The 26,517-nt window shown below is 37.6% G+C and overlaps 1 protein-coding gene across 1 annotated transcript; it reads right to left on the reverse strand.

Annotated features, from left to right (window-relative positions):
• Positions 1-491: 491 nt before the first annotated feature.
• LOC129278159 (uncharacterized) lies at positions 492-3,441 on the reverse strand. The gene is made up of 3 exons (XM_054914373.2): positions 3,429-3,441; positions 2,632-2,867; positions 492-1,421 (listed from the first exon to the last, which is right to left on the reverse strand). The coding sequence occupies exons 1-3, from the start codon at positions 3,439-3,441 to the stop codon at positions 873-875; spliced, it is 798 nt and encodes a 265-aa protein (XP_054770348.2). The 3' UTR covers positions 492-872.
• Positions 3,442-26,517: the final 23,076 nt, after the last annotated feature.

The following is a 26,517-nucleotide window of genomic DNA, read 5'->3' on the forward strand; positions in this document are numbered from 1 at the left end:
TAGCATTTCACTTCAAAAATCAAATCAGGAAATAATTATGTGTAATAATGACAGGAAGGGGACCAGTAGGTTTAAAAAGAAAGAAAGAAAAAAAGTCGTTCTACTCTTAAAAGCGGAGTAAAATGTTTCTTTTAGCAAAAGTATCAGATATAAATTGCATGAGAGCAATACTTAAAAAGTTCATTCTATGTTACCGAATTAATTACTCAGGAATAAATTAAATGGGAACTATCATCCTGTACATTCTTATTCCAAAACAACATTCGTTTCTACTCTTGTGTAAAGACAGAATGTAACTCAAAACATCAGTTTCGAAATAGTTCCAAAGTGAACCTACCTACATATACATTCAAGTACTGTATGGATGACATAAATGGCCAAGACCACCCCAACGACAGCAAGGAAGGTGATGAATAGGTAAAACAACCAACAACCATAACATTGATTGAAAACGTTTTCTTTTTAAATTTGTAGATTTGTTAATAAAGAACCTCTTGATTGATTCTTAATGATCTTGCAATAATATGTATCTCAGACGGACGATTTGAACCAGATTTTACTTTACAGGATGAAAAAACGACATAGGTCTTTTTGATGAGACGTCATCAAAGAGAAAAAGAAATTGTGATATTGTGACAATATTGATTCAACATCGCATACCCATTTTATTGAAATAAATTAAGCACCATGGTTCTTTTAAAGAGGTTTCAATGTTATGCTGGTTTGCTTTTTTTTGTCATTCAGATCAACTTTTTGTCTGGGTGAACTTAGCATTGAAAACTTTAAATCTTATAATTTCCTACATGCATACATAAATAATCAAATTTGAACAATTCGATGACATTGGCTCAGTGAATGAAATCGGGTCATTTTCAGTTTATCGTGTAAGTTCTTTGGCGAGGCAACAACCAATTGTTTTCTATTGTCTTATGGTGACACGTGGCATTTATCCGAGTTTCTTCTTTGGGAATTTTATTGTTAGACAACGTCTTTTCTTTTGGTGGTAAACATTTCAGCTGTTTCAGCTGCTGCAGAGAAACGGTCACGTGTACAGGTAATGCCCTCTGCTGCACTTCGACTTTCATTTCGCTGGTCGCTGTTCCACAGTAACTCAGCGGACGTTGCTGTATTTGGTGTACTTCTTTATGGGCATCAGCGAAATTTATCCGGTGAAGGAATCGACCGTGCGGCATCATTTCTGGGATCGGACCGGTTCCAGCTCCGGGACTAAGCAGATGTTGTTCATTCTTCGTTCTTTTTGGTTGTAAAAAAATCTTGATGGAAACAGGATACGGTGGTGCAGGAGTTATGACCTCTTCCGCTTCGTCATCGTACACGTGGTCGAGTTTCTGCTTTTCTTCGCCATTGCCATCGTCATCATACCCTGATTTATCATTGAACTTGCTCCCACGCGGAAAGAGCTGAAAGAGAAGGAATTAAGTAAAAGCTGTAGTGAAAACATAGTCCAGGGGCCCTTAGCACAAAGCTTAACAATCATCGTAGAACGTTTTTCTACGACTGATTTCATTTATATTTCGTTCCCAATGTCGCGCGATCCTTACGAACGTCGCGATTGGCCTATCGTAACTGACCGCGATTTTTTTTTACCATTCAAAAAATGTATAATATCAGTACGATCGCCACAACGGATCTGATACGATCTATGACGATCACTATTATTACTCCACGATTAAGACCACTGTTTCAATTGCGGTACAACTCGTGACAGTGGAAACTTGGTATAAATACAGTGTAGAATTGAACATGAAAATTAAGCGTACGATTAGTCGCTAACCTTTGTGTTACTAGACCCAGTTCTACGGTGGAAGACTTCACTTTTTAAAGATGGCTGAAATTGTAAAAATCACGTCATATCTATTTGTCCTAGGCCCTATCGAAGGACTACACCATTCAGCTATGAAGTAAGAGACACAAACGTTAGAATACACTTTCCGAAACCCATTCTTTTTAGTTATTGATCATAAATATCATGACTATGAATATTATCATCATTATTATTGATATTATTATTATTATTATTATGAACCTCAAGGAACAAATACACATGATAATAATAATAACGTCATATTTTACACAGAGTAGCAACTTCAGTTCCGAAAACTGTTCAAAAGTGGGCCCTGCTTAACATGATTGTGTTATTATTGCCCCGGCTTTAGCACGGCTACCTTGATCAGACACTCGAGCATTCGAGGATTCCTTCTTACCGGGTACCCACTCACTTCACCTGGGTTGAGTGCAGCACAATGTGGGTAAATTTCTTGCTAAAGGAAAACACGCCATGGTTGGGAATCGAACCCACGTCCCTCAGATTGAAAGGCGAGAGTCTTAACCAGTATTGTAGTCAATGCTCAAACCTCCAAGGCCAAGGCTTTAATACACAAGGCTTCAATACCCATGGCCAAGGTATGGAAACCCAAGGCCAAGGCCCTCTCAAGGCCAAGGCCAAGGCTTTGAAAACGTAGGCCTTAAGGTGCATTAAGGCCAAAGCCGAGCATCAAGGCACTACAACACTGGTCTTAACCACTAGACCACGACGCCCACACACAATTTATGAACACCAGGGCAAGATTGGTAATAGACCTTCATCATTGATTGTTGTTACATGCCTACCTGTTGAGAAACCATGAAGAGAAACATCACCGCCAGACTAGCCACGGCGAATCCATAGAATGCTTTGACGGCATTGAAGTAGTCGATGATGATGCCACTGACCAGGGAGCCTGCTTCGACGCCAATGCCGAAATAGAGCACGCCGAGGATCCCCTGTACCGTGGTCATGCACTCTGCAGGGACGGCCGTCCCCAGGTACGACACCAAGGTGGTCCACGTCAGTAAGAATGAAATACCTGATCAAAGGGAAGAAAATCAAAGATCAATAACCATGATACAGATCTCCCGATTGAATTCAAAAGAATGTGTATGTATGTATATTGTACCTCATGATCTCCAATGTTCATATGTTCATACTCCAAGAATAGGGATGTAACGTTATGTGCAAAAGCTCACATCGACAGTAATATTTTGATAGCAGACAAGAATCGGACTCTACAGAAGTCTCACGTTATCTAATTTGGCACTATAATATCCATATTTGAGATCACTTGATATAGCATGCATGGTGTAAAATTCGGAATTCCCTATGTTATAATCACATTTATACATTGCAAAGAAGAGTATTCAAATCCGACTGGCGTCATTTGGTTTCAGTAGTTTCATATGATAACTTGTTATTTTCCTCATTTGTTTTTGTTTTGTATTTTCAGGATAAATATTGCAGGTATGGCAATTATGAATAATAATATTAATTTCAATAAAAAGAATGAGGTAAAAAAATGAGGGCGTATACATGACCTTGTGGTACACCACATAATTTATCAGCAAGCCTACTCAAACTGAGCATATTATACCTTCGCATGCCATGAGCACTATATACGACTTGCCAAATTGATAAATAGATGCCATGGTAATGATGATTCTTTTCAATTAAAAATGAGAAAAAGTAAATGAGGGCCTATCAGTGACCTTGATGTACACCGCATGATCTGTCAATATTCAAACTGAGGATATTATAGCTCCGCATGGGACACTATATGCGACTTGTCAAATTTATAAATAAAGATGCCATGAAGTGGTCCTGAATCGAAAGTTTACAGTGTTGTTTATTTCAATAAACATATTTTGTAATTGGCAACCTCCGAACTTCCTACGACAAATGAATCGTGTTAGTATGCTGGTAGGAACGACAATAAATTGTAGGAACCTTGTGAAAAGTCAGAGTAGCGTTCTTCTGGCAGGAAAAAATGCATGCTGCTTTTCATTAACAATTCTTACATTTCACCATAGACAATTAGTAGAATGTGGAATGCGGGAATGTTGCTGTGAAAAGAGGCATAAAGCCTTTATAGCCGGATATTTGCTTTAAAAGACAAAAGTGGCACAATTTTCAATTCAACTTTCATACCCGTATACCATGTGTACTTATACACATGCTATGCACGGTTACACTACGCATATAAAGACACCAATTGTCTTTTTATCTCAAATTTGAAGAGAAAGAGCTAGGGGGCAGGGATAGAATTTTGTCTTTTGTTTCCTTAAAACACTTCCTTAAAATTCCCTCTCCGGCTTCGGCATGTACTTTATTGAGGTGCGCTATCGAGCAAAACCGGCAAATGTAATAACAATAGCATATCGATTAAATACTTAGTCAAATTTAAAAAAAATATTAGAAATAAACATCTCACCGTGTAAAATCTCAACAGGTATAAGCCACAGGGGATTTGAAATTGCAGCATAACAGACGACGCGAATAGCGTTGACGGCCAAACCCAGCGTTAGAGAAGTAATGTATCCTAAGTAATTTAGGAATCGCTGTGAAAAGTAACCAACTATCAACTCTGCAATGCTTTGTATCGCCTCGAGGACGCCTATTAGGGTCTGACTGGCACCTGTTCAAAAGAAGCAAATAAATACATGTATATATGCATATACACACTAAGATATTTTTTAACTCTAAATGAAACACTTGTACCAACCTTTAAGGGTGTAATCGACAAGGAAAAAAGTAAAGGGTTTGCAACAGAGAAATAACGATATTTCGTCCACGAAAATAATTGACAAGCAAAAAAACCCGGCATTTGTACATTACAAATTTTGATTGTGCCTCTCAAAAGGGGGAGGGCCACGGGCCGGCTTTGCCCTACCCCCTCCCCCCTCCCCTGGATCCGCCAGTGATCTGCAACAAGAAATGTTCGTTTGCACCCTGAAAGGTGCAAAATTGAACCGTAAAAGATGAAAAATTGAACCTTTTAAGGTGTATAATACTTGACATTAAAAAAGGTTCAAATTTGAACCCTTATTACATGGTTAATTTCTGCACCGTATAGTGTGCTTAACATTGCTAATTGCACCTTTAAAGGTGCACGAATGAGCATAAATGCACTTATAGCATCCCTTGAGATACTGCTATTAGTCCAGGATAGGCCCCATAGAAAAATGACCAAACCTTGTTTTTTCATATCTACAATATTTTATGATGGTTTCTTGTCAATTCGAGGGTGCTGATTACGAATCTGAATGATGCCACTCGTGTAACCTTGAGCATTTTCAGCAAATTGGCAAAATCCAATATGGCCGCCAAAATATGCAAATTACCCATGAAAATCATAACATTGCCCGCACATTGGTTATAAAATGTATGTATTTGTGTTGCTGGAGTGAAATACTCTCTGAAAAAAAGATTTTTTACAAAAAATTATTTTCTAGATATTCAAAATGGCCGCCATAGCCACATAATAATAATAATAATAATAATACAGGTATATTTACCCAGGGAAACCACATGCATTCTTTATTACGTACAATATGAATGGGGAAAACAAAATTTCACAAAAGGGAGCACTAAATGCAAGTAATTGTGATTTTTAGTGAAATAATTGATCGAAAACATGATTGCTAACGAAATTTATCATTTGTTATGTCATGTATGTAATAAATGAAGCATTTTGATATTTAAAAAGCCACCAAATGCCCTGACAGTGTTATGTACAATGTTCATGGAGACAAAATAAAATCACAAGAATGAGTACTAAAATGCATATTACTAGTATTAAGATAAGCGAGTGGAATTCTGGCGAAAAACACAGTTTTTAACAAAATAAAAATGCAATTTATGTGATAAATGCTGTATTTTGACATTCAAAATGGCCGCCATAGTCCCATTATACATTATGTACAATGCGATTTGAGAAATTGATTTTCACAAGAGTAAGAACTATAACATGCATGTAATTATGATCACCTAGTAAAATAATGTCTGAAAACATGTTTTCTAGCGAAACAAATCATTTCTTTTGTCATGCATGAGATAAATGCTGTATTGTGAAATTCAAAATGGCCCCTATAGGCCCTAACAGTATTATCTACAATGTAAATGGGGATATGTAATTTTGTAAGAATTTGGATTTACTTGTTGTATGATAAAATATTATTTGAAAACGTGATTTTTATGAAATAAAGCATTTCTTCTTCCATGTGAGTGATAAATACTGTATTTTGACATTCAAAATAGCTGATACAAGCCCTAACTAAATTATGTTACATGCGTATAGGGAATCTACTTTTTACAAGAGTGAAAATTATAAAATGCAAGTAACTGTGAAGCATGAGTAAAAATATTGTATTAAACATGATTTCTAAATAAATACATAACATATTGGTAAAATGCTGGATAGTATTCAGCGTAAACACCATAAAATTCACCCCAAAACAACCTTTGCCCAACTTTGTCATGTTTGTATTTACACATTCTGAAAAACGACTCTTGTGACATTAAAAAAATGGTCAGTTTTAATTCAATCTTTGATTACCCATGCATGACCCAACTGATCAATCTCATTTTCCCCCAGGAGTTGTTAAAGAAAGTTAAAAAAACACCTACGAAACATTATATTTCAAAATTATTCCGTTCAAAAGTTACAGCATTTTGATTTTAGTAGGGGGACTTACTTTTTTGTTGTGTATAGCTTGGCTTGGGTCAGTGCAGGGATAGATATATAGTTTCCGGCGTTCTGATTGGTTAAAACTGTACATGTATTAGACAAATCTCGAATAGATGTAGGGTTGCATATTTTTCATATAAATTTCCTGTTTGGCCCCTTATACCCACTTGATTTCTTTTCATTCTTATAATATATGAAATGCGAAATATTCACATTTTCCTTATAACAGAGAAAATTATTTTAATCCTTTTTTAACTTATAAAATTGCCATTGGTGTAACCTTTCGTGATTCGATCGCATTGTCAGATTTGATTTGATTTGATTTATTGTTTCACATTCCACAAAAACATACATCTTGAACATAATTATGAGAAGATGACAAAAAATACATAGTTGTAGTGTTTTACAAAGAAATACAATATCGTGAAATATGAGGAACCTATTAAAAAGCAAAGCTTGTAGACATATAGGTTCCCAGAAGAAAATAATCAAGGATTAAAAACTCCTAACGCAATGAAGCGAGATAAATCAAATGTAAAAAAATAATACATTATAAAGAGTTCTACATGATAGTCACTCGAGCAAGGCGCTTACCCACTAGCGTACGATTGTAAAAGAAATATTTTCAGCCTACATTTAAAAGAATATAAAGAGGGCGCCTCAATTATATGGGTGTCTAAATTTTTCCAAAAGGAAGGCCCTGTAAAAGTAAATGATTTAAGGGCAAGAACAGTGCGCACTGGGAAAATGTGGAAATTGTGTACTTGTCGAGTTGGGTAGGAATGGATTTCTTGATTTTGAACAAGCAAATCAGAGAATACACTCGGTAATTCCTGTCTATTTAGTTGATACATAAATATACCAACAAAATAACAATATTAATCGGTTACTTTCAATAACTTGTTTGAATAAAAAAGCGGATTAGTATGAGCCAGAAAGTCAGAAGAAGAAATTATCCTCACGGCTCTTTTTTTAATTTTAAGTATGGATTCAAGTTTTGTCTTAGAGGCATTTCCCCAGGTTAAAATTCCATTATTCAGATATGGTAACAATAGAGTAGAATACAATAATTTCAAAATGTGATGAGGAAAATGAGGCTTAAGTTTATTAATTACTCCAAGATTTCTTGAGAGCAATTTACAAAGGTGATCAATATGAACTTTCCATGATAATTTACAATCAATAAAGATACCAAGAAATTTTGTTGATTCAATTTGTTCTAAAACATTACCATTCATATAAACAAGACCTGGCAATGTGTGTAATGAGTTGCTAAAAACCATATAATGTGTCTTTTTAAAATTTAGGGATAATTTATTAGCTTGTATCCAATCACACACAGAGCATAATTCAACATTTAGTCTTTCAAGAAGGATTTGAGGATTACTGTGTGTAAAAAATAAGCTCGTGTCATCTGCGAAAAGAAGAAATGATAATAAAGAGGATGATTTTTGGAAATCATTGATGAATAAAATAAATAGCAATGGACCCAAAAGGGAACCGTGAGGCACGCCACATGCAATGTGCTGTATTTCAGAATTGGAGTTATTAATGACTACAAATTGACTTCTGTTTATAAGGTAACTTTTGAACCACTCCAAGGCCTTTCCACGAATTCCATAATGAGAAAGTTTGTATAAAATTATTTCATGGTTGATCGTGTCAAAGGCCTTGGAGAAGTCCAGAAAAATACCAGCAACATGAGATTTTTTATCAATTGCCTTGGTAACTTTATCGATTAATAACATTATTGCATGAACTGTTGAATGCTTTTTACGAAAGCCAAATTGTGAGTTAATAAAAACATTATAATTCGTAAGAAATTTTATTGTACGAGAACATACTGTTTTTTTCTAAAATTTTGGAGAAAGTAGTCAGCAGGGAAATAGGGCGAAAGTTACCCAATTCATCCTCTGAACCTTCTTTATGGATAGGTATAACTTTAACAACCTTCATTTTATTAGGGACAATACCACACTGTAGAGAAAGATTGTATATGTGCGTCAAGGGCATCACGATTTCATGAATTATTTTAATGAGAAAATCATAAGAAATACCATCAAAACCAGAACTTTTTTTCGCCGGTAGATTTTTAACTATTTCTATAATTTCGTGTTCAGAAACAGGTGAAAAGAATATGGTTCGAGGATTTCGGTTTGGCAAAAAAGAATAAAAGGGTTTGCTACTATTAGGTATAGTATTAGCCAAATTTGGGCCGATGTTTACAAAGAAAGAATTGAATGCTTCGGCAATATCTGTATCATCTGTAATTTCCTTATTTTGTTGGACGATCCTATTAATATTCTTTTTCGATCCTTCCTTCTTAAAAACTTGATTTATCACTTTCCAGGTTGACCTTGTATCTTTTTTATGAGTTTCAAATAAAGAGAAAAAATAATTTCTTTTAGCTTGTCTCAGCATAGATGTTAGGGTATTTCTATAAATTGAATACCTAGATTTAGCGTCATCTGTGCCTGTAGATTTATATTTATAGTATAGTTTATTTTTCTTGTAGAGACCGTGTGATCCAGGGAGAGCGTGGTACTTTTTTATAATTTGATTTGGATAATGTTCTTACTGGAAAATAATGGTCAAATAAAGGTAGAATAATATTTAGAAATTCATCATAAGCTTGGTTTGCATCAGTTGTATTCAGTACTGTGGACCAATCAACTTGAGACAAGCATTCTTTGAAACGAACAGTATTTTGTTCTGACATTCTTCTTGAACCTCGAAATTTTGAATAGTTTTGGTTTATGTGGGGAAAAGAAACAAATACAGGGAAGTGGTCTGTTAAATCAGATACTATTATACCCGTGTCTAAATAACCGTGGATGTTTGTGAAAACATTATCAATAAGCGTCGTAGTAACACCAAAAATGCGAGTTGGCTTAGTGATGCAAGGAGTAAAATAATTTGAGATCATAGTATCTAAAAAGTCCTGGCAAGCTGGCTTTTCGTGGTAGTGAAGCAGATCGATATTAAAATCACCCATTATAAAGCAATGTTTGTTCTGAAAATAGGGTGAATCAGAAAAAGAATACAATATGTCTGTAAAATCGGTTATGTTACCGTTAGGCGGTCTATAAATTTCACCAACAAGTACATTTTTTCCTGATGCAATTTCAATTTCAATGAAAATGCTTTCAATTGTTCAGATCTACAAAAATTGAAATATTCTGTACTTCATACAGTGACATAAACCCATTTCAATGGCTCTTTCATTTTCTATGTTGTATAAGACTTCGTTAAAATGAGCTTACATTAAAATGTCCTCATTTTCACTCTTATCAGATTTTTTTAAAGCGTTATGTTAGATTTTTGTTAGATTCATTGAGATGAGCTCCTAGTATTAAGGATGATCTCTTTAAGTGAAAGGTGATCAGATAAAATTAGAGTCACATAGAAAGGATTATGAGAACGGGAGAAGGGGGAGGAGGATGGAGGAGACAAAAGAGTAGAGGGGCGGAAAAGGAGGACATAGAGGTGGGAAAATGGAAGGAGGCGAAAAGGGAAAAAGGGTGAAAGAAGTGGAGAAGAGGAGAAGAGGAGAAAAAAGGAAGAAGGCGAAAGAGAAGGTAAGAAGAGGATGAGAAAGTAGAGGGAGGAATGGTAAGAGAGAAAGAGAAAAGGATCGAAGAGGGTAAATTGCCAATTCGTCCACTGCCAACTCGTCCACACACCACATGGTCTACCTTTATTTAGTCTAATGCCATTCCGTCCATCAATATTTCGTCTAACAACCATTTCGTCAAATAACCATTTGGTCCAATCATCACTTCGTCTAATCACTATTTCGTCTTTTACCATTTCGTCTAATAACTAGTTGGTCTAATACCCATTTTCGTTTCATTCATTTTGCACAATATTAACACTTGAGCTTAATTGGACCAAATGTTATATGGACTAAATTACTATTGGACCAACTGGTTATTAGACGGAATGGCATAAACTGAATGAAAGTAGACCATGTGCAGGTGAGTAGACGAATTGATGATAGACCAAATGGTAGTAGACGAGTTGGCAATTGGACGAATTGGTATTACACGAATTGGAAATAAAACTCGAGGAGGAGGAAGTAGAGGGAGGGGAGGAGGAGAGGGGACGAAAGAGAAGAGGAAGTAGAGGAAGAGGGGGAAGAGGGAGGAGACAAAAGATAACTTAAAGGGTACGAGAGAAGAATGCAAAATACATAATGTAGGAGGAAGTAGATTGATTGATTGATAAAAAAATTACGACACTATCAACACATGCGTGTCATATAAGTGTCGGACAGACAATCTGGAAAGGTTACTATAATACAGTACAAACTACCCTAATGCAACTTTACAAAGGAACAGGATTATAAATAAGTGATTAGCAGTAATAAATTAATACGTTAACTACTTCCCCGGGATAACTTCCCTACTCTTTACGAAAAGAGGAGTAGGTTTTTTAACGTGCAAATGGTGTGACTCTCCCTTACATGGGACCGACGGCTTAGAGTCTCCTCCGAAATACTAGACAATTGGAATAAAATACCTTGCCCAAGGGTATACCTGTTGTGATTGGGATTCGAACAGTTTCCCACCTAAAATCTAATAAAAAGATTGATCTCCTTTAGGAAATTTACAATACATGATCGTGAAATATGTCTACATAATGTCTTAAGGTCAGGAACATCATAAAAGTTAGTACGAATATGTGCAAAATCAGCACATTCAATGAGGATGTGTTTAACTGTAAGTGTACAATTACATGATATGCATTGAGGTGGATTTTCTCCTGCAAATAAATATGCATGTGTTAAGTGAGAATGTCCAATACGAGCACGGGTCAATACAATGTCTTCCCGTCGTTTAGATAATGGAAGAGTATTTTGTGATTCAAGTCTTGGTTGGTGTTGATGGAGTTTATTATTAGGATTTAGATCCCATGATGTTTGCCATTTATTTCTAATATAAGTATTAACCTTTGATTTTAGATCAGTGTAAGGTATCTGTATTTCGGTTATATCCAGATCTAAAGCTTCTTTGGCTAACTTATCAGCTTTTTCATTACCTTGAATACCTGTATGGCTTGGTATCCAAACAAATATTATTCGTTTACCTAGTGTATTGATTTTATACAGAATTTCCAATAACTGAACAATATACGGATGTTTATGATTTCTATTTTGTAATGCCGTTAAAGAAGACAAAGAATCTGTATAAATAACAAAAGGTCTACCGACACAGTTTTCTACAACACCTAAAGCCATTTTCAAAGCTAATAACTCAGCAGTATATATGGAAGAACTATCTGGCAATCTAACTTGTCTTTGTATAGGACCACTTATAGAAGCCGCACCTACTTTATTTTGGTGTTTTGATCCATCTGTATAGATTGCATGATAATTACTATATTTGTGTCTTATTTCTCCAAATTTATTTAAGAAAACTAAATCACTTTTAAAACCCTTTTTATATGTTCTTAGTGTAAAATCAATTACTGGTTCAGCAATCATCCATGGTGGAATATTAGATATCAAGGAAGGAGCTACGTTAGTAGCATCCAGTATATGTGTTAAAGCTTCTTTAGTACGTAAACCAAAACTTTTGATGGCTGATGGTTTACTAGTATAAGAATTAATATATCGTGGCGTGAATGTACAATCATATGTCGGATTATGAGAGTTATTTTTTAGCTTTATCGCATAGTGTAAAGAGAGCTTTTCGTACCTTAGATGTAAGGGGGGTTCATTAGCCTCCACATAAAGACTCTCCATAGGAGATGTACGAAATGCTCCTAGACAAAGTCGAAGTCCTTGATTCTGTATGGGTTTCAATTTTTCAAGATATGACTTTCGAGCGGAACTATAAACTGCACTGCCATAATCAAGCTTAGATCTAACTAAAGATCTATATAAACGGAGAAGGACAATGCGATCAGCACCCCAATCCATTTTGGACACAACCTTCAAAAGATTTAAAGCTTTATGACACTTTTGTCTTACATAATCAATATGAGCTTTGAATTTATTATCAAAGATTAAGCCAAGGTATTTAGTTTGTTGAACTACAGGAATGATAGAGCCATTTATTCTAACTTTAGAATCTGGATGTACTGATCGTTTAGTACAAAAATGTACACAAACTATCTTGGTTTTTGAAAAGCGGAAGCCATTCTCATCTGCCCACCTTTCAATTCTATTTAGACAATTGTGTAATACTGTTTCAATGGTCGACATACTTCGTGACGAACAAGAAATACAAAAGTCGTCCACAAACAAGGACTTATCAAACCTAGGATTTACAACGTCAACAATGCTATTGATCTTCAATAAGAACAAAGTAACAGAAAGTATGCTACCTTGAGGTACACCCATTTCCTGATTGTGTAATTCTGAAAAAGTTGACCCAAGGCGGACTCGAAACACACGATTCGAAAGAAAATTCTGAACGAAAATGGGCAACCTGCCCCTCAACCCAAGATTGAAAAGGTCTCTCATAATTCCATACTTCCAAGTAGTATCATAGGCCTTTTCAAGATAAAAAAAAGACAGATACCACATGGTGACCTCGAATAATGCCATCACGAATGAAAGATTCAAGGCGAATAAGTTGATCAACAGTGCTTCGATTATGACGAAAACCACTTTGAAACTTTGAAATCAAACCACGCTTCTCCAAGAACCAAACTAATCGGGCATTAATCATTCTTTCCATGGTTTTACAAAGACAACTAGTCAAAGAAATGGGACGACAATTTGTAGGCTTAGATGTGTCCTTACCAGGTTTCGGAATAGGAATAATGGTAGCTTCCCACCACGAATCTGGGAAGTCACCTGTTCTCCAAATTTTGTTAAATATATCTAATAGAACTAAAAGAGATGCTTCTGGTAGATGTTTTAAAAATTGATAATGAATTTCATTTGGACCAGTTGCAGTATCATGACATTTACCGAGTGAGTTTTTTAACTCAGAGATAGTAAATGGGATATTATAATCCTTTACATTATTTGATAAAAATTGAGTTCCTGACTTTCTGCTTGATTTTTATAAATCTGAAATGTAGGAGAGTAATGATTAGATGATGAGTTATGTTCGAATTCCTCTGCCAGTAAATTAACAATATCTGTCCTTTCTGTACATTTATCACCATCCGATTTAGTCAAATAAGATACAGAATTACTCAGATGTTTTCCACATATTTTCCTCACCATTTCCCACACTTTATTAATGGGAGTATGAATATTCAGTTTAGAAACATAATTTTTCCAAGATTGACGTTTATTTTTCTTGATAATATTGCGTGTCTTTGCTCTTGTTTCTTGATATTTTCGCAAATTGTTATTATTTGGGTATTTTTTAAATTTCCTTAAGGCCTTTTTTACGACATTTAACAGCTTCTTTACATTCAGCATTAAACCAAGGATTATGTTTACGATGAGAAGAACCAGATTTTGGTATCGTATTGGTAGCTATATCAAGTAATGTATGAGAAAACAAAGTAAGAGGATCCTCTGTATCCTGAAAATTATCATTATTAATATTTAATAAACACTGATTTGAAAAAGCATCCCAATTTGCTTTGCGAAGTTGCCATTTAGGAACTTTTTCCTCTGGCAAAGGTCTTACAATTTCAATAAGAATAGGGAAGTGATCGCTACCACACTGTTCACTATGGACTTTCCGTTGGAAATCCATAAAAATATTAGGTAAACAAATAGATATATCGTAGCCGTCATGGAACCAGAGGCTGGATGAAGATATGTAGGAGAATCATCATTTAAAAGACATAAATCAAAATGTTCAAGCATTAGCTCAACAATATTACCTAATCTATTTGAGTTCTGACAGCCCCAAAGGGAACTGTGAGCATTAAAATCCCCTATTAACAAAAAAGGTACAGGAAGCTGGTTAACTAGTCTAACTAATTCAGCTTCTGAAAGCTCATGTCTAGGTAGAATATATATGGAACATATTGTAAAAGTGCAGTGGAGGGTTATCTTAGCTGCAACAGCTTGTAGATTAGTATGAAGTTCAAGAGCTTCATGTGGAACTCCTTTCTTAATCAATATTGATGAACCTCCAATAGGTCTACCATCTATCAAAGAAGTACTAGTTTTATTAAACATATCATAACCCCTAAATGAAATATTATCTGAATCTCTCAAAAATGTTTATTGTAAACACATAACATATGGATTATGATTAATTAAAAGACATTTGATTTCCTCATAATTAGGTTTTACTCCTCGACAGTTCCATTGAACAACGGCTTTTTCCTTCCCATGATAATACATTTACGTATTATCTAATTTTTGAACCAGTTTAATTTTAGAGGAGGGTTGATGAATTGGAGAAATATCCATATCATCATCTCTCTCAATTGATAATACATCATATTTATCTTTAGTTACTACTGAGTCAGTTAACTTTGGTTTTGATACATTTATCTGAGGTTTACTTTTCACTTTAGTTGATGGTTTTTTAGTTTCTTGATTACTTGAAGTATTTCTAGTGGGAGGATCCCGTGAGAGACTTCGACTTCGGCGACCATCCTTAGTCTTAGTCTGCCCTAGTCTAGATTCTAGACGTCGGTGTACTTGTTATTTCTCTCCCCTTGCTTTATTCTCCCATGCGCGCTATCTATGGATGAGGGTAGGAAATCGTGTGGCTGTTTTCATTTCGGGCGTAGAGGTCGAGGATTGTGTTATTGATCAACTGAAAAGTAGAACAGTCCTGGCAAAGGACTAAGTCTGCCCCTTCTTCTGTTGATCTTGTTTTTTAGTTTGAGATTTAGGTTTCTCTGTATTTGTTGCTTTATTATTTTCAAGAGTCACATGGAAATCACCATTTAACCAAGTTATGTCAGTTTGGGTAGTAGCTGTAGCCTTAGGCTGTTGAGTTACTTTAGATTGTTGATTAGTTCCTCCAGTACTTTGTTTGGCCTTATCTGCGTATGAACAACTTTGAGTATGTTGTGTTTGATACAGCGCCAGTTGATTTGTATCTTGGTATAGCGCCATCTGCGTCAGTTATGCGGCTACACGTTCGTCCGACTCTTGACTTGATTACGGTTAAATAAAGTATTGATCACAACTACAAAGTTGCTTCCGATTCCTCTTAATTGTCGTGGTGGCCGCTTATGGGATTCACTCACGCCTGAATGTTTTCTTATTCCACATTTGAAGGACTTTGCTGAGAAGGAAAACAGCCGGTTGCACCGTAAAAGTAAGTTTACCGTGAACGAGTAGTTGGTTAGATCTAGCCGAAATTAGAGTCGGTCCCACAGCCTTACAATGGCGTGCAGTATGCCTAGAGTACCAAAGCAATGGTGCTTGGGTAAAGTCGAATCAATTACATCCTTTGAAGGATGGAGACAGAATCTTTTGTACACCTTGAATCTTGATCCTAACTTTGCTTTCTTCCTTTCTGAGTCGGTAACATGGGGTAAGAAAACAAAAGCTAACCCCACAAGGGCTTTCATAGATGGCAATCCCTCTGTTCCTTCAGAGTTGCGCAAAACTGCTCAACAGAAAGCGAACCTACTTGATCTTATGCTCGGTCAGATTGCTAATTTTTGTCCCGTCATCGCTAGAAATTCTATTGTTCGCAATTCCACTTCTTTGAATGACATTTGGGCCACTATTAGACTTCACTATGGCTTCCAGGCAACAGGTGCCCATTTTTTGGATTTTTGCGAGATAAAGCTGGAATCTGATGAGCGACCAGAAGATTTATATCAGAGATTACTTGCCTTTGTCGAGGACAATTTGTTGACGGCTGGTGGTGGTATTACCCATCACGGTGATCCCATCCTGGATGATGAAGAACTTTCGCCTACAATTGAGAATTTCATTGTTCTGCAGTGGCTTCGCCTTTTGCACCCTGACCTTCCCCAGGTGGTGAAGCAGAGGTACGGCACAGAACTCCGTTCACGCACACTTGCATCCCTCAAACCTGAAATTTCTCAGGCCCTTACTAGTCTTTTGGAGTCAGTTGAATGTTCCAGGGCAATGCGTACAACGGCTTTTCCGCCTCGTGGTCGTAGTCAGACTGCTCCCCGGCGTACTCAGTCTCGAACCCCAGCGAAGTTCCGTCCTAGGTCTTCCAAATCTTGTCCACTGTGCGTTCAGGCTGGCCGTCCTAGTGACCATTTTTTGAGTGTCTGTCCTTACCTTCCAGACTCCGATCGGCAGTACATGGCAAAGGCCAGGCAGGTTGCCAAGATTTTTGATGATGGAGGTTCTGATGATTTTGACTTTGATGTTGACCCCCAGGAGTCATGTGACGAGGCTTGTTTGTCACCAGACCCTGGCCGTGGAGGTACCTCTTCCACACTGCGTGTCCAAGTTCGCCAGTCTCCTTATTTCGATGCATTTTATAATCATCATGCTGTTCGTATCACCCTCGACAGCGGTGCTACTGGGAACATGATGCGTGCTTCTACGGCCCGAGTATTAGGTTGTAACGTGTCCTCCACCACCCAGTCAGCTCACCAGGCTGATGGGTCCTCTCCGCTGCAGGTTTGTGGTGAAACTCGTTTCACCGTTTGTCGTGGCAGTCATGAGTTCCACTTTGAAGGATTGGTCATTGAGAACCTTGATGTTGACGTTTTGGCTGGTACTCCATTTATGGAAAGGAATGATGTGGCCATCAGGCCAGCAAGGAGGGAGATTTCCTTGGCTGATGGTACTGTGTTTAGTTACGGTTCCTGTAGTAAGCCTAAGGCTGGTCATGCAGTGCGTCGCGCATTTGTCCTTCGTGCCCCTTCTCAAACTACCACCATTTGGCCAGGTGAATTCCTTGAGTTTTCCCTACCTCCTGAGTTTTCTGCTGATGAGACACTTGTCTTGGAGCCTCGCTCGGATTCCCCTCCTACACCAATGATCACAGAATTCTTTCCGGCTCCAGGTGTTGTCTCGAGTGTTGCTGGTAGGATCCGCATCCCAAATCTCTCTCGCGGTCCTTGTGTTATCCGTCGCAATGAACATCTTTGTCAGGTTTGTCCAGTGGTTGTCTCAGATGGCAGTCAGGTTGCGCAAATTCCTCCTAGTCAGACTGCCCTTCCCTCTGTGGTGCAGGGAGGGCCGACCTTATCACAGCCTTCTCAGTCTGTTATTGTGGATCCTGATAATATCCTCCCCCCAAAGGCAAGGGGAGATTTTCAGTCTCTTCATGCAGAACATGATTGTGTGTTTAGCCCTTCATTCAAGGGTTACAATGGTGCATCTGGTCCATTCAAGGCCGTTGTGAACATGGGTCCTGTGCAGCCCCCACAACGCAAGGGTCGCCTTCCCTTGTATTCCCAGGAGAAGCTTGTTGAATTGCAGGGAAAGTTTGATGACCTTGAGAAACTTGGCGTCTTTGCACGCCCTGAGGATATTGGTGTTACGGTTGAATATGTCAACCCGTCGTTTCTTGTGAAGAAGCCAAATGGCGGCTCTCGTCTTGTCACAGCCTTTGCTGATGTTGGGCGCTACTCTAAGCCACAGCCCTCAGTTTTGCCTGATGTTGATTCCACTCTGAGAAAGATAGGTCAGTGGAAGTACATTATTGCATCTGACCTTGCAAGTGCCTTTTATCAAATACCTCTCTCTCGTGATTCGATGAAGTATTGTGGTGTTGCTACCCCTTTCCGCGGCATTAGAGTTTACACCCGTTGTGCTATGGGTATGCCGGGATCAGAGACGGCATTGGAGGAGTTGATGTGTCGAGTGCTGGGAGATCTATTGTTTGAAGGTGTTGTTGTCAAACTTGCAGACGACTTGTACTGTGGTGCTGACACCTGGCAGGCCCTTTTGCATAACTGGTCCAGGGTGTTACATGCACTAGCCTCCAATGGTCTTCACCTTTCTCCATCTAAGACTACCGTCTGTCCAAAAACCACCACTATTTTAGGGTGGGTTTGGTCTGAAGGGAGCCTCAAAGCAAGTCCTCATAGGATAACAACTTTGTCAACGTGCTCATGCCCTTCAACCGTGAAGGGAATGCGGTCTTTCATTGGAGCCTATAAGATGCTTGCTCGCGTTCTCCCGAATTGCGCATCCTATCTGGGCCCCCTGGATGAATCGATTGCAGGTATGAAATCTCAAGACCGCATCTGCTGGACAGATGAGCTTCATGATGCCTTCAACAAAGCCCAGTACGGCATCAAGTCTACTCGTACGGTTACTCTACCCCGGCCATCTGATCAGCTATGGATTGTCACTGATGGATCCGTGAAGAACCATGGTCTCGGTGCTACCATGTACGTCACAAGAGACCGGACGCCTTTCGTCGCAGGTTTCTTCAGCGCGAAGCTCCGTAGTCGTCAAATCACATGGTTACCTTGTGAAGTAGAAGCACTGTCCATTGCTGCTGCCACCAAGCATTTCAGCCCGTACATCATCCAGTCTCACCACCCTGTCTGCATTCTTACTGACAGCAAACCTTGTGTTCAGGCTTATGAGAAATTGTGTCGTGGTGAGTTTTCTGCCAGTCCACGGGTTTCTACCTTTTTGGCAACCATTAGCAGATACCAGGTTTCCTTACGTCACCTGGCGGGCTCCGCTAATGTCCCATCTGACTTCGCGAGTAGGAATGCTCCCCCATGCCATGATGTTCGATGCCAGATCTGTACTTTCATTTCACGGATGGAAGACTCTGTTGTCCATCTTACGTCTGTTGCTGACATCCTCTCAGGGAAGATACGCCTCCCTTTCACATCTCGTCACGCATGGGGTAAGATTCAGTCTGATTGTCCGGCCCTCCGCCGTGCCCATGCCCACCTTACTCAGGGTACTCGCCCATCGAAGAAGTTGACAGGTATCCGTGATGTGAAGCGATATCTCCAGGTTGCCACCATCGCCCGTGATGGCTTAGGCGTCTTGTCAAAAGTGTGTGTGCGTCTTTACCTTTATATTCTACGGCGAACCCGCTCAGCGTGCCATTGTCAATTTTTCTTTCCTACGGGTCAGTGCTCTTGCCATTCAAGACGCCAGCGTGCCCTTTTGCAGCGAAAACGGACGCGGCTCTTTTATCTTTTACAGTGACACCTCGATGAATCCTCTCAAGCAACTATCCGATTTGTTGTTTTTGCATGAGCGCCCTCTATGTTGACAATGCGAGGATCCATGCAAAGGCCGATAATAGTTCAGTGGCGTGTACGTTTAATTGTTATATTTTCCAAAAGCTACGCTTCTACAAATGTTTATACTTCCTGCTTTCAGGCTTCAGTAGTAACAAGTTCAACTAGATTTAGATTGTTTTGATAGATTAATTGAGCTTAATAGCATGAACATGTTGTTTTAGTTTCAAGAATAGACCGTGTTGACCGTCTAAAACTTAACCCTAAAAGGACTGGGGGAGCATGATGCCCCCCTTCGACACTTCGCACGATATTTCTGAAACGCAAACAGATAGCCCCGCAAAATTTTATGACCTTTTTTTGAAGTCTCGCGCAACTTTTGAGACCGAATTTGTGACATACGGGTATAAGCATCGCGACGTCACTTGACTTTTTACGAGACAATGTCATGCCGAAAATGGCTCATTTTCATAATTTGTGTACAAAGTCTATGGGAGATGAAATATAATTATAAAAGGGTGAATATTTGTCGCTCTAATTGGTCTGCTTGATTAATTTAGGGTTTAATATAAATAACGTTACAAATATGAGATCAGAAAAAAAGAAGAAACTTTGAAGTGAAATTGGGTGTAAAATATGCAAATAATGCTTTTCATGAAAAAATTTGCATATCTTATTCATAATAAATAAAAAATAATTATTTTCAGAATTTTTTAATACTATCTTGTAGTTTATATGGCAAGGAATGTGCGTACCAAATTTCGGCGCGATCGTGTGAACAGCGGCCGATATGAGAAGGGGGGGGGGGACATCATCCCCCCAGTCCTAAATACATCTCAAATAGCCCAGTCCTTTAAGGGTTAATGTTCACGCGCGGGTAAGATTTTTTTTTAAATCACACTGAGCCCGATCTTTTTTTCATCTTTTTTCATACAAAAACCCTGATAGACATGTGGTTAAATAAGCATTAACTGGATTCATGCTTTCGGCAAAATAACCTTTGTTCATGTTCATCGCGAGTAAGAACATTTAACTGTTCAGTGTTGGCATCACAGCGATGAAGGGGGGGGGGGCGGGCGGAATTTTTTTATCCACAAAAGGCATGACCCGCGATCAGCCGCTCAAATCTGATTTTTTGTTTTGTTTGAAGGGGTAGTCCTATTGTCAATTCTAAGCTTTATTCTTATAAATCAAAATAAATCTAACATAGTCTCATAAGCCTTTTTTAAATAGTGCGAGCGCGAGCCGCGAGATATTTCTTAAATTATTATTTCATGTATTTTGTCCTAAAGTGGCATTCTGGCAATGTTTGTCATCCTAAACGAGATGAATAAATTGAGTTTTGATCATTCTGATAAAAAGGGAACTGTTAACGGCTGCTTGTAATATCCGTAAGTGAAAACGTTACATATTTCAACAAGTTAATAATGTGAGCGCGAAGCGTGAGCTGAAAATCTTGACATTTCTACCTGAAGAATGAAAATTCTAAGCAATTTTTGTAATCATGAAAAATATAGTTATACAAATAAGCAACTGATGCGAAGCGGAAGCGGAAAATTCGAGATTTGTATGAAAATTGTGAGTGGATATGGATCACAGTTAAAAAAAGAGCTGATATGTTTGAATATTATTACCTTAAGTTTTGACATATGACCGAGACATTCCGCTTTAACTGCAGTACATGGTATCATGCATCCAGAAATTGAATTAGGCGATGAATTCAAAACGTACGTATATAGCCGGGATGGCATGCAGTTCGGATGATACAGCACTCTAAAATTAGAATAATCTCGTATTACAAACATGACAAATTTCAATTTTTGCGAAAATGCACACAAACTCAAATTAAACTTGATAAACTTTGGGGGATGATGACGTTGATATAAAAATCGCATCGACCTCGGTATGCAATCATGATTGATACTGCATCGGACTTGGCAACCAGCAAAAACTTTTCCATAATTAGATAAAGGCCATCCATTCTCCCTCTTCTTAATTTTGTTTGAAAACTGAAATATAATCTATGTATTTCAGGATCATGATATAAAAATCCTTTTATAACAAACATGATAAAGGAAAAACGTGTCTCATGTTATACATGGTTCATTATACCGCAAAATATACCAATCATCTTCATTTGTTATAATTTGATCATCAACATTTTCACTTATATTATTATTCGTATTATCATGTCCGTTAATATCACTTCATTGTTATTATTATCATTATCATCATCACTGTTATTATCATTATCATCATCATTCATTATCTATTTCCAATCGTTCTCCAATGTCAATTTTATATTTTCTATAATCATAAATATATGAAAGGTAATAGTAATGATTATGGTGATGCTGGTAATCATGAACATTAGACCCGTTTTGTCAGGTATTTTATGCGATTTTACGTGCTAATTGCTACTCGATGGTGGTGAAAGAAATCTTTTAAATAGCACAAAAGAAGTCGGGACGGTAGTTACTGTATATACGCACTTTAATACACTATAGTACAAAAGATTCCCCATCGGACCGGCCAACGGTCTTTTGAAGTAAGTTAATCTATTGAAATTACGACTATAATCACGACAGCGGATATGGGGAACTAAAGTCTGTGCGCGTCTCTCCCATTGTTCTCTGTGGCGAACGCGCTGAGCATGCCATTGTCAATGATTCTCTACTATACGGGTCAGTGATCTTGCTTTTTCATGATCATAGGCCTGGGCAATGACTAAAAACAGTTCGATGAGTATAATGCCCAGCAATTAATCCTGAAAGGAAAATAATGTTCAATTCTCTTGATGGAGAAGACTATATCATGGCCCTATTTGCTTTTGCCGTTAGGCCATTAAGTGTACAAACTAATATAAATAATAAATATATAATAATTACATTTCATCTATTTTAGAGTAATGATCTAATTTTAATATTATTCTACATAATTATCTCCCTGCAGCTTACGGCCCCATATCTTCACCCGTGAAGTATTGAATTTTGAAGCTTGAATTATTGAACATCATGGCATCCTAAATAGTATTGCAATGATGTTTACCATCACTGCAATATAGATAAAAACAAAGTTTATTCTACTCACATTGATTTTACTTTAGAACAAATTCACACCCCCCTTCCCGCTACAACCTTTCTCTCATTTTTATTATTTCCTTACCAAAATGATCCTAATTTCAATAACTACGATAATGACATAGATGATTTGCTGTTGACTTGACTATAATGATCCTGCTGATGATAGTGATGATAATTAACACTGATGATGGTGGTGGCGGTGGTAGTGAATGTGGTAGCCTTGATGATTATAATAAATGAAAATACTGAAAGTTACGAAAGTCACACATTCAATGAATAATACCAAGAAACATAATTTTTGATGATATAAAATTCACACACAATGTATGCTTCTTGTAGGCCTCCTATTTAATCTATTCTTATTACAAAAAACTGCAGTGTATCCGCTGATATTCCTTCTTTATGATTTAAAGCTTTTAAGTTTATAATTATATTGGTAAATCCCGGTCAGAAAAGTTCATGTCACCATTCCATTCCCTATTACTGTATTATATGAGCATGGCCCTAAATGATTGTGATGTGATAGGTATGAAATCAAATCTAATTCTCTTGCTCCTTCTCCTTTTGTCTTCTTCATATCCTTTGTCGTCTTTCATTATTCTTTTTCTCCACCTCATCCTTTTCTGTTGCTCCTTCATTTTCCTTCCCCTCCCTTTTCTACGTCTCCTCTCTTCTTGTTGTTCTTCTGCCCACCTGCCCTTATACGTCTCCTACTGCTTTTCCTTCATTATTCTTCTTTTTCATTTTCTTCTTGTCCTCATTCTCTCTTTTCGTGTTCTTCTTGCATCTCCTTTTTCTTTATCTTCCATTTTCCTCTTCGTATCCTTCCTCATCATTATTATTCTCATCCCTTTTTACTGCTCCCCCATTCTACATGTACGTCTGCTCGTCCTTCGTAATTCTTCTCCTCCTCCCACCTCATCGATTTATGATATTGCTGATATTGCCTTTATGTTACACAATTTTGTTAATGAATTTATTTTTGTAATATGAATTTCATGTTTATTTAATATATCTGGACCCCTCGGCAGAACAGTTGTGCTGTAATGGCTCAGCTGAGTAGGGCGATCCATCCAATGTTATTTTTATCATGTATTATATTTTGTTGTAATTTTATATGTATTGTTTTTTATATTGGTAAATAAATTCAAATCAAATCAAATCAAATAAGGAAATGATAGAAATGCTAACGAAGATAATACTTATAATAGAGAAATGAAGTAAATTCAGTAAATAAAATCATATCCTACACTTTTCCTTTGCTTTTCTTTCCTCCGTTTTTTGTTCTTATTTATAGAACTTTTGGGAGTCATGGCCCCATCCTTCCATACACAGTGCTGAGCGGTTGGGGTCCGGGGCGGAGCCCCCGAAACTTCTTGATATCAAAGTCATTTAAACCTCGCAGATTGCCGCTATTTTAATAAATGTTGTATGCAGTCCATCTTTTTTCCGCTCTTTAATTTCAATTATCGGTAGCCCGGTCGTTTTTTTTTTCTTGTCCTTTTTCTTCGTTTTCCAATTAAGCTTTTTATTAATTAAATTTTACCTTCGTTTCCCGCTATTGTTACCATTTTGTCATCTTTTAATTTATTTCCCACCGTGCTTTTGCATTACATCGGCCTAGTTCGGAATGATTTGTTCTTTCTCAAATGTTCTTCTTTCGTACATTTTCCCGCTTTCCTTCATTTTCCATTAAAAATGCTTTTTTCTTCGTTTTCTTTTCACTTTCCCTTTCCTTTTCCTCCTTTCCTTCCCCTTTCTTTCTACCTCCCTTTTTTCTTTTTCCCGTTTTTCTTTTATTTTCCCGGTGAAATCCGCCAGGGGGGAGGGGGGCAACTTTCCCCCCCCCCTGCCCCCCCCCCCCGCCTGTTACGCCACTGGCTACGGCATGGTCTTCTGATTCATGTTAAATTAAATCGACGGGTTGGTTCCCCCACAGTCATTCCAACCGGGCGGAACGGGTAATTATCATAGGTCCAAGAACTCATGGGCAATGACAGAGCTAGGGAAGCGATCTGCAGATGTAAGAGGGTTTCCTGTTTGCAATTCTCCCACTCCATTTTTGTCACTTGTATTTCTTATTAATCTTTTTACCTCCTCATTTCTTTATCCCTTCCCCTTGTCATGTTTCCTTGCATTAATTCTTCTTCCTTTTATCTTTGAATCTTAACCAGTCCGCTGGGGGGGGGGGAACTTAATTATTTCTTTTAATTTTCCAGTTCTACTTACAATATCCAATTTTGTCAACTTAATTCCAATGGTTCCTTTTTTCATCCAACTTCATTTCTTCCTTGAATTTTTCTAAATCTTTTCTATACCTATTCTTTTTTTAACCTTCACGTTTGACTTGTACAATACGTGTATATTGCCGTTGATTTCTTCTTCCTATCAAATATCTGAATTAATCTGCAATGTGTGTATGTCAAATTATTGCAAATTAGATTCCCAGTGTCTAAGGTAAACATAGTAATACGAAAGCATCTTTGGCCTAGTTTCCCTTCCAACTTTGTACTTCACCTCTTAATCGTATAGCTGCATTCTGTAAAGCTTGCATGTTTGAATATGCACAAAAAATCAATAAACGTACAGGAAATGGTAATAACTCGGTCACATTTGCTCTATACGGCGGCCATACGGCGAGTCGAAAACAGCCGTTTTATTCACTTTTTATTCAAACCTCCTATATTTAGCTGGTACAAAAATTGTTAAAACGACTGTTTTCGACTCGCCTTAAAACAAATGTGACCGAGGTATTTGGCATACTAGATCAACAAGGATGGGGTGCATGCTGGTGCGGATCCTGCCGGAGTAACACAATACAATCCAATAGGCGCCGTATTTATTTTGAACAATAGTTGGGCTCTCAAAAGTATTGTGGTCTATTTTGTGACCTCTAGTAAAAGAAGTCAGTGGTTGTATATTCTGCACCTGGAGGGTACAGTTATGTAGTGAATCCCGCCCCCCCCCCTATGAGAGCCATTATCAATTTTGTTGATATAAATATGCCATTTTTACACAAGTGTGCCCCCTATAAAACTCACAGCATGTATTTTAATGAGAATATGTCGTTCATAGACAGGTGAGGACCTTCACTTTAGCCTGATAAACACCCCTTTTCCAAATATATTTGGTTATTAAAATGCACAGAGAGATGGAAGGCAAAGAATATAACTCGAATGTTCATATTAAGAGGAGACCTATATAGAGGGAAGTTACATGGTTAATTAAAAATGTGTTGATAAAATATCAGTCGAATGTTATGTTATAATCTGCTTCGCCAAACAGGTTTTATGTAATATTGCTCTTTATAAAGGCAAGTATTAAACTACATTAAATGTCGAAATGTTGAGAAATATAATGGAAACCATATTAAAATGCACATTACGAAAAGAAACAAAATCAAGGTTCTAGTATGGGGACAAAACGAGAACAAGAAAACTACCCATTTGATGCTTATTTTAATTCCCCGAAAGCTGGACGTTGAAAATGACATGGGCCAGCGCATTGCAAGCTGTATTTAACGGCTTACCCCATTGTCAAGGTAGACCCCATTCTTGATTGGGGAGATTACCCTTTATTCTTGAACATAGAGGTGGTCTGACTGGTGGCGGATTTCAATAGAAAGATGACCTCTTGATTGGTGGGGTATTTCAATGGGAGATTGTCACTTTGTCAGCGCTGATGACTGTCTTGATACTTTGATGTTCCCCGATGTGTCTTCTATTCGAAAACCGTGTTTGCAACTAATCCCAATTATGAGACTATTTGGCATCAAAATGAAAGCCGAACTGTACCCTTTTTATAGATTTCTTTTGAAAATAAGATATTTACGTTTAAGGTAAAATTGGAATATGAGAAGGCGCTTTATAATATGTAAA

Source organism: Lytechinus pictus, chromosome 15 (genome assembly GCF_037042905.1).
Source record: "Lytechinus pictus isolate F3 Inbred chromosome 15, Lp3.0, whole genome shotgun sequence".
In the NCBI taxonomy this organism is placed as follows: domain Eukaryota; kingdom Metazoa; phylum Echinodermata; class Echinoidea; order Temnopleuroida; family Toxopneustidae; genus Lytechinus; species Lytechinus pictus.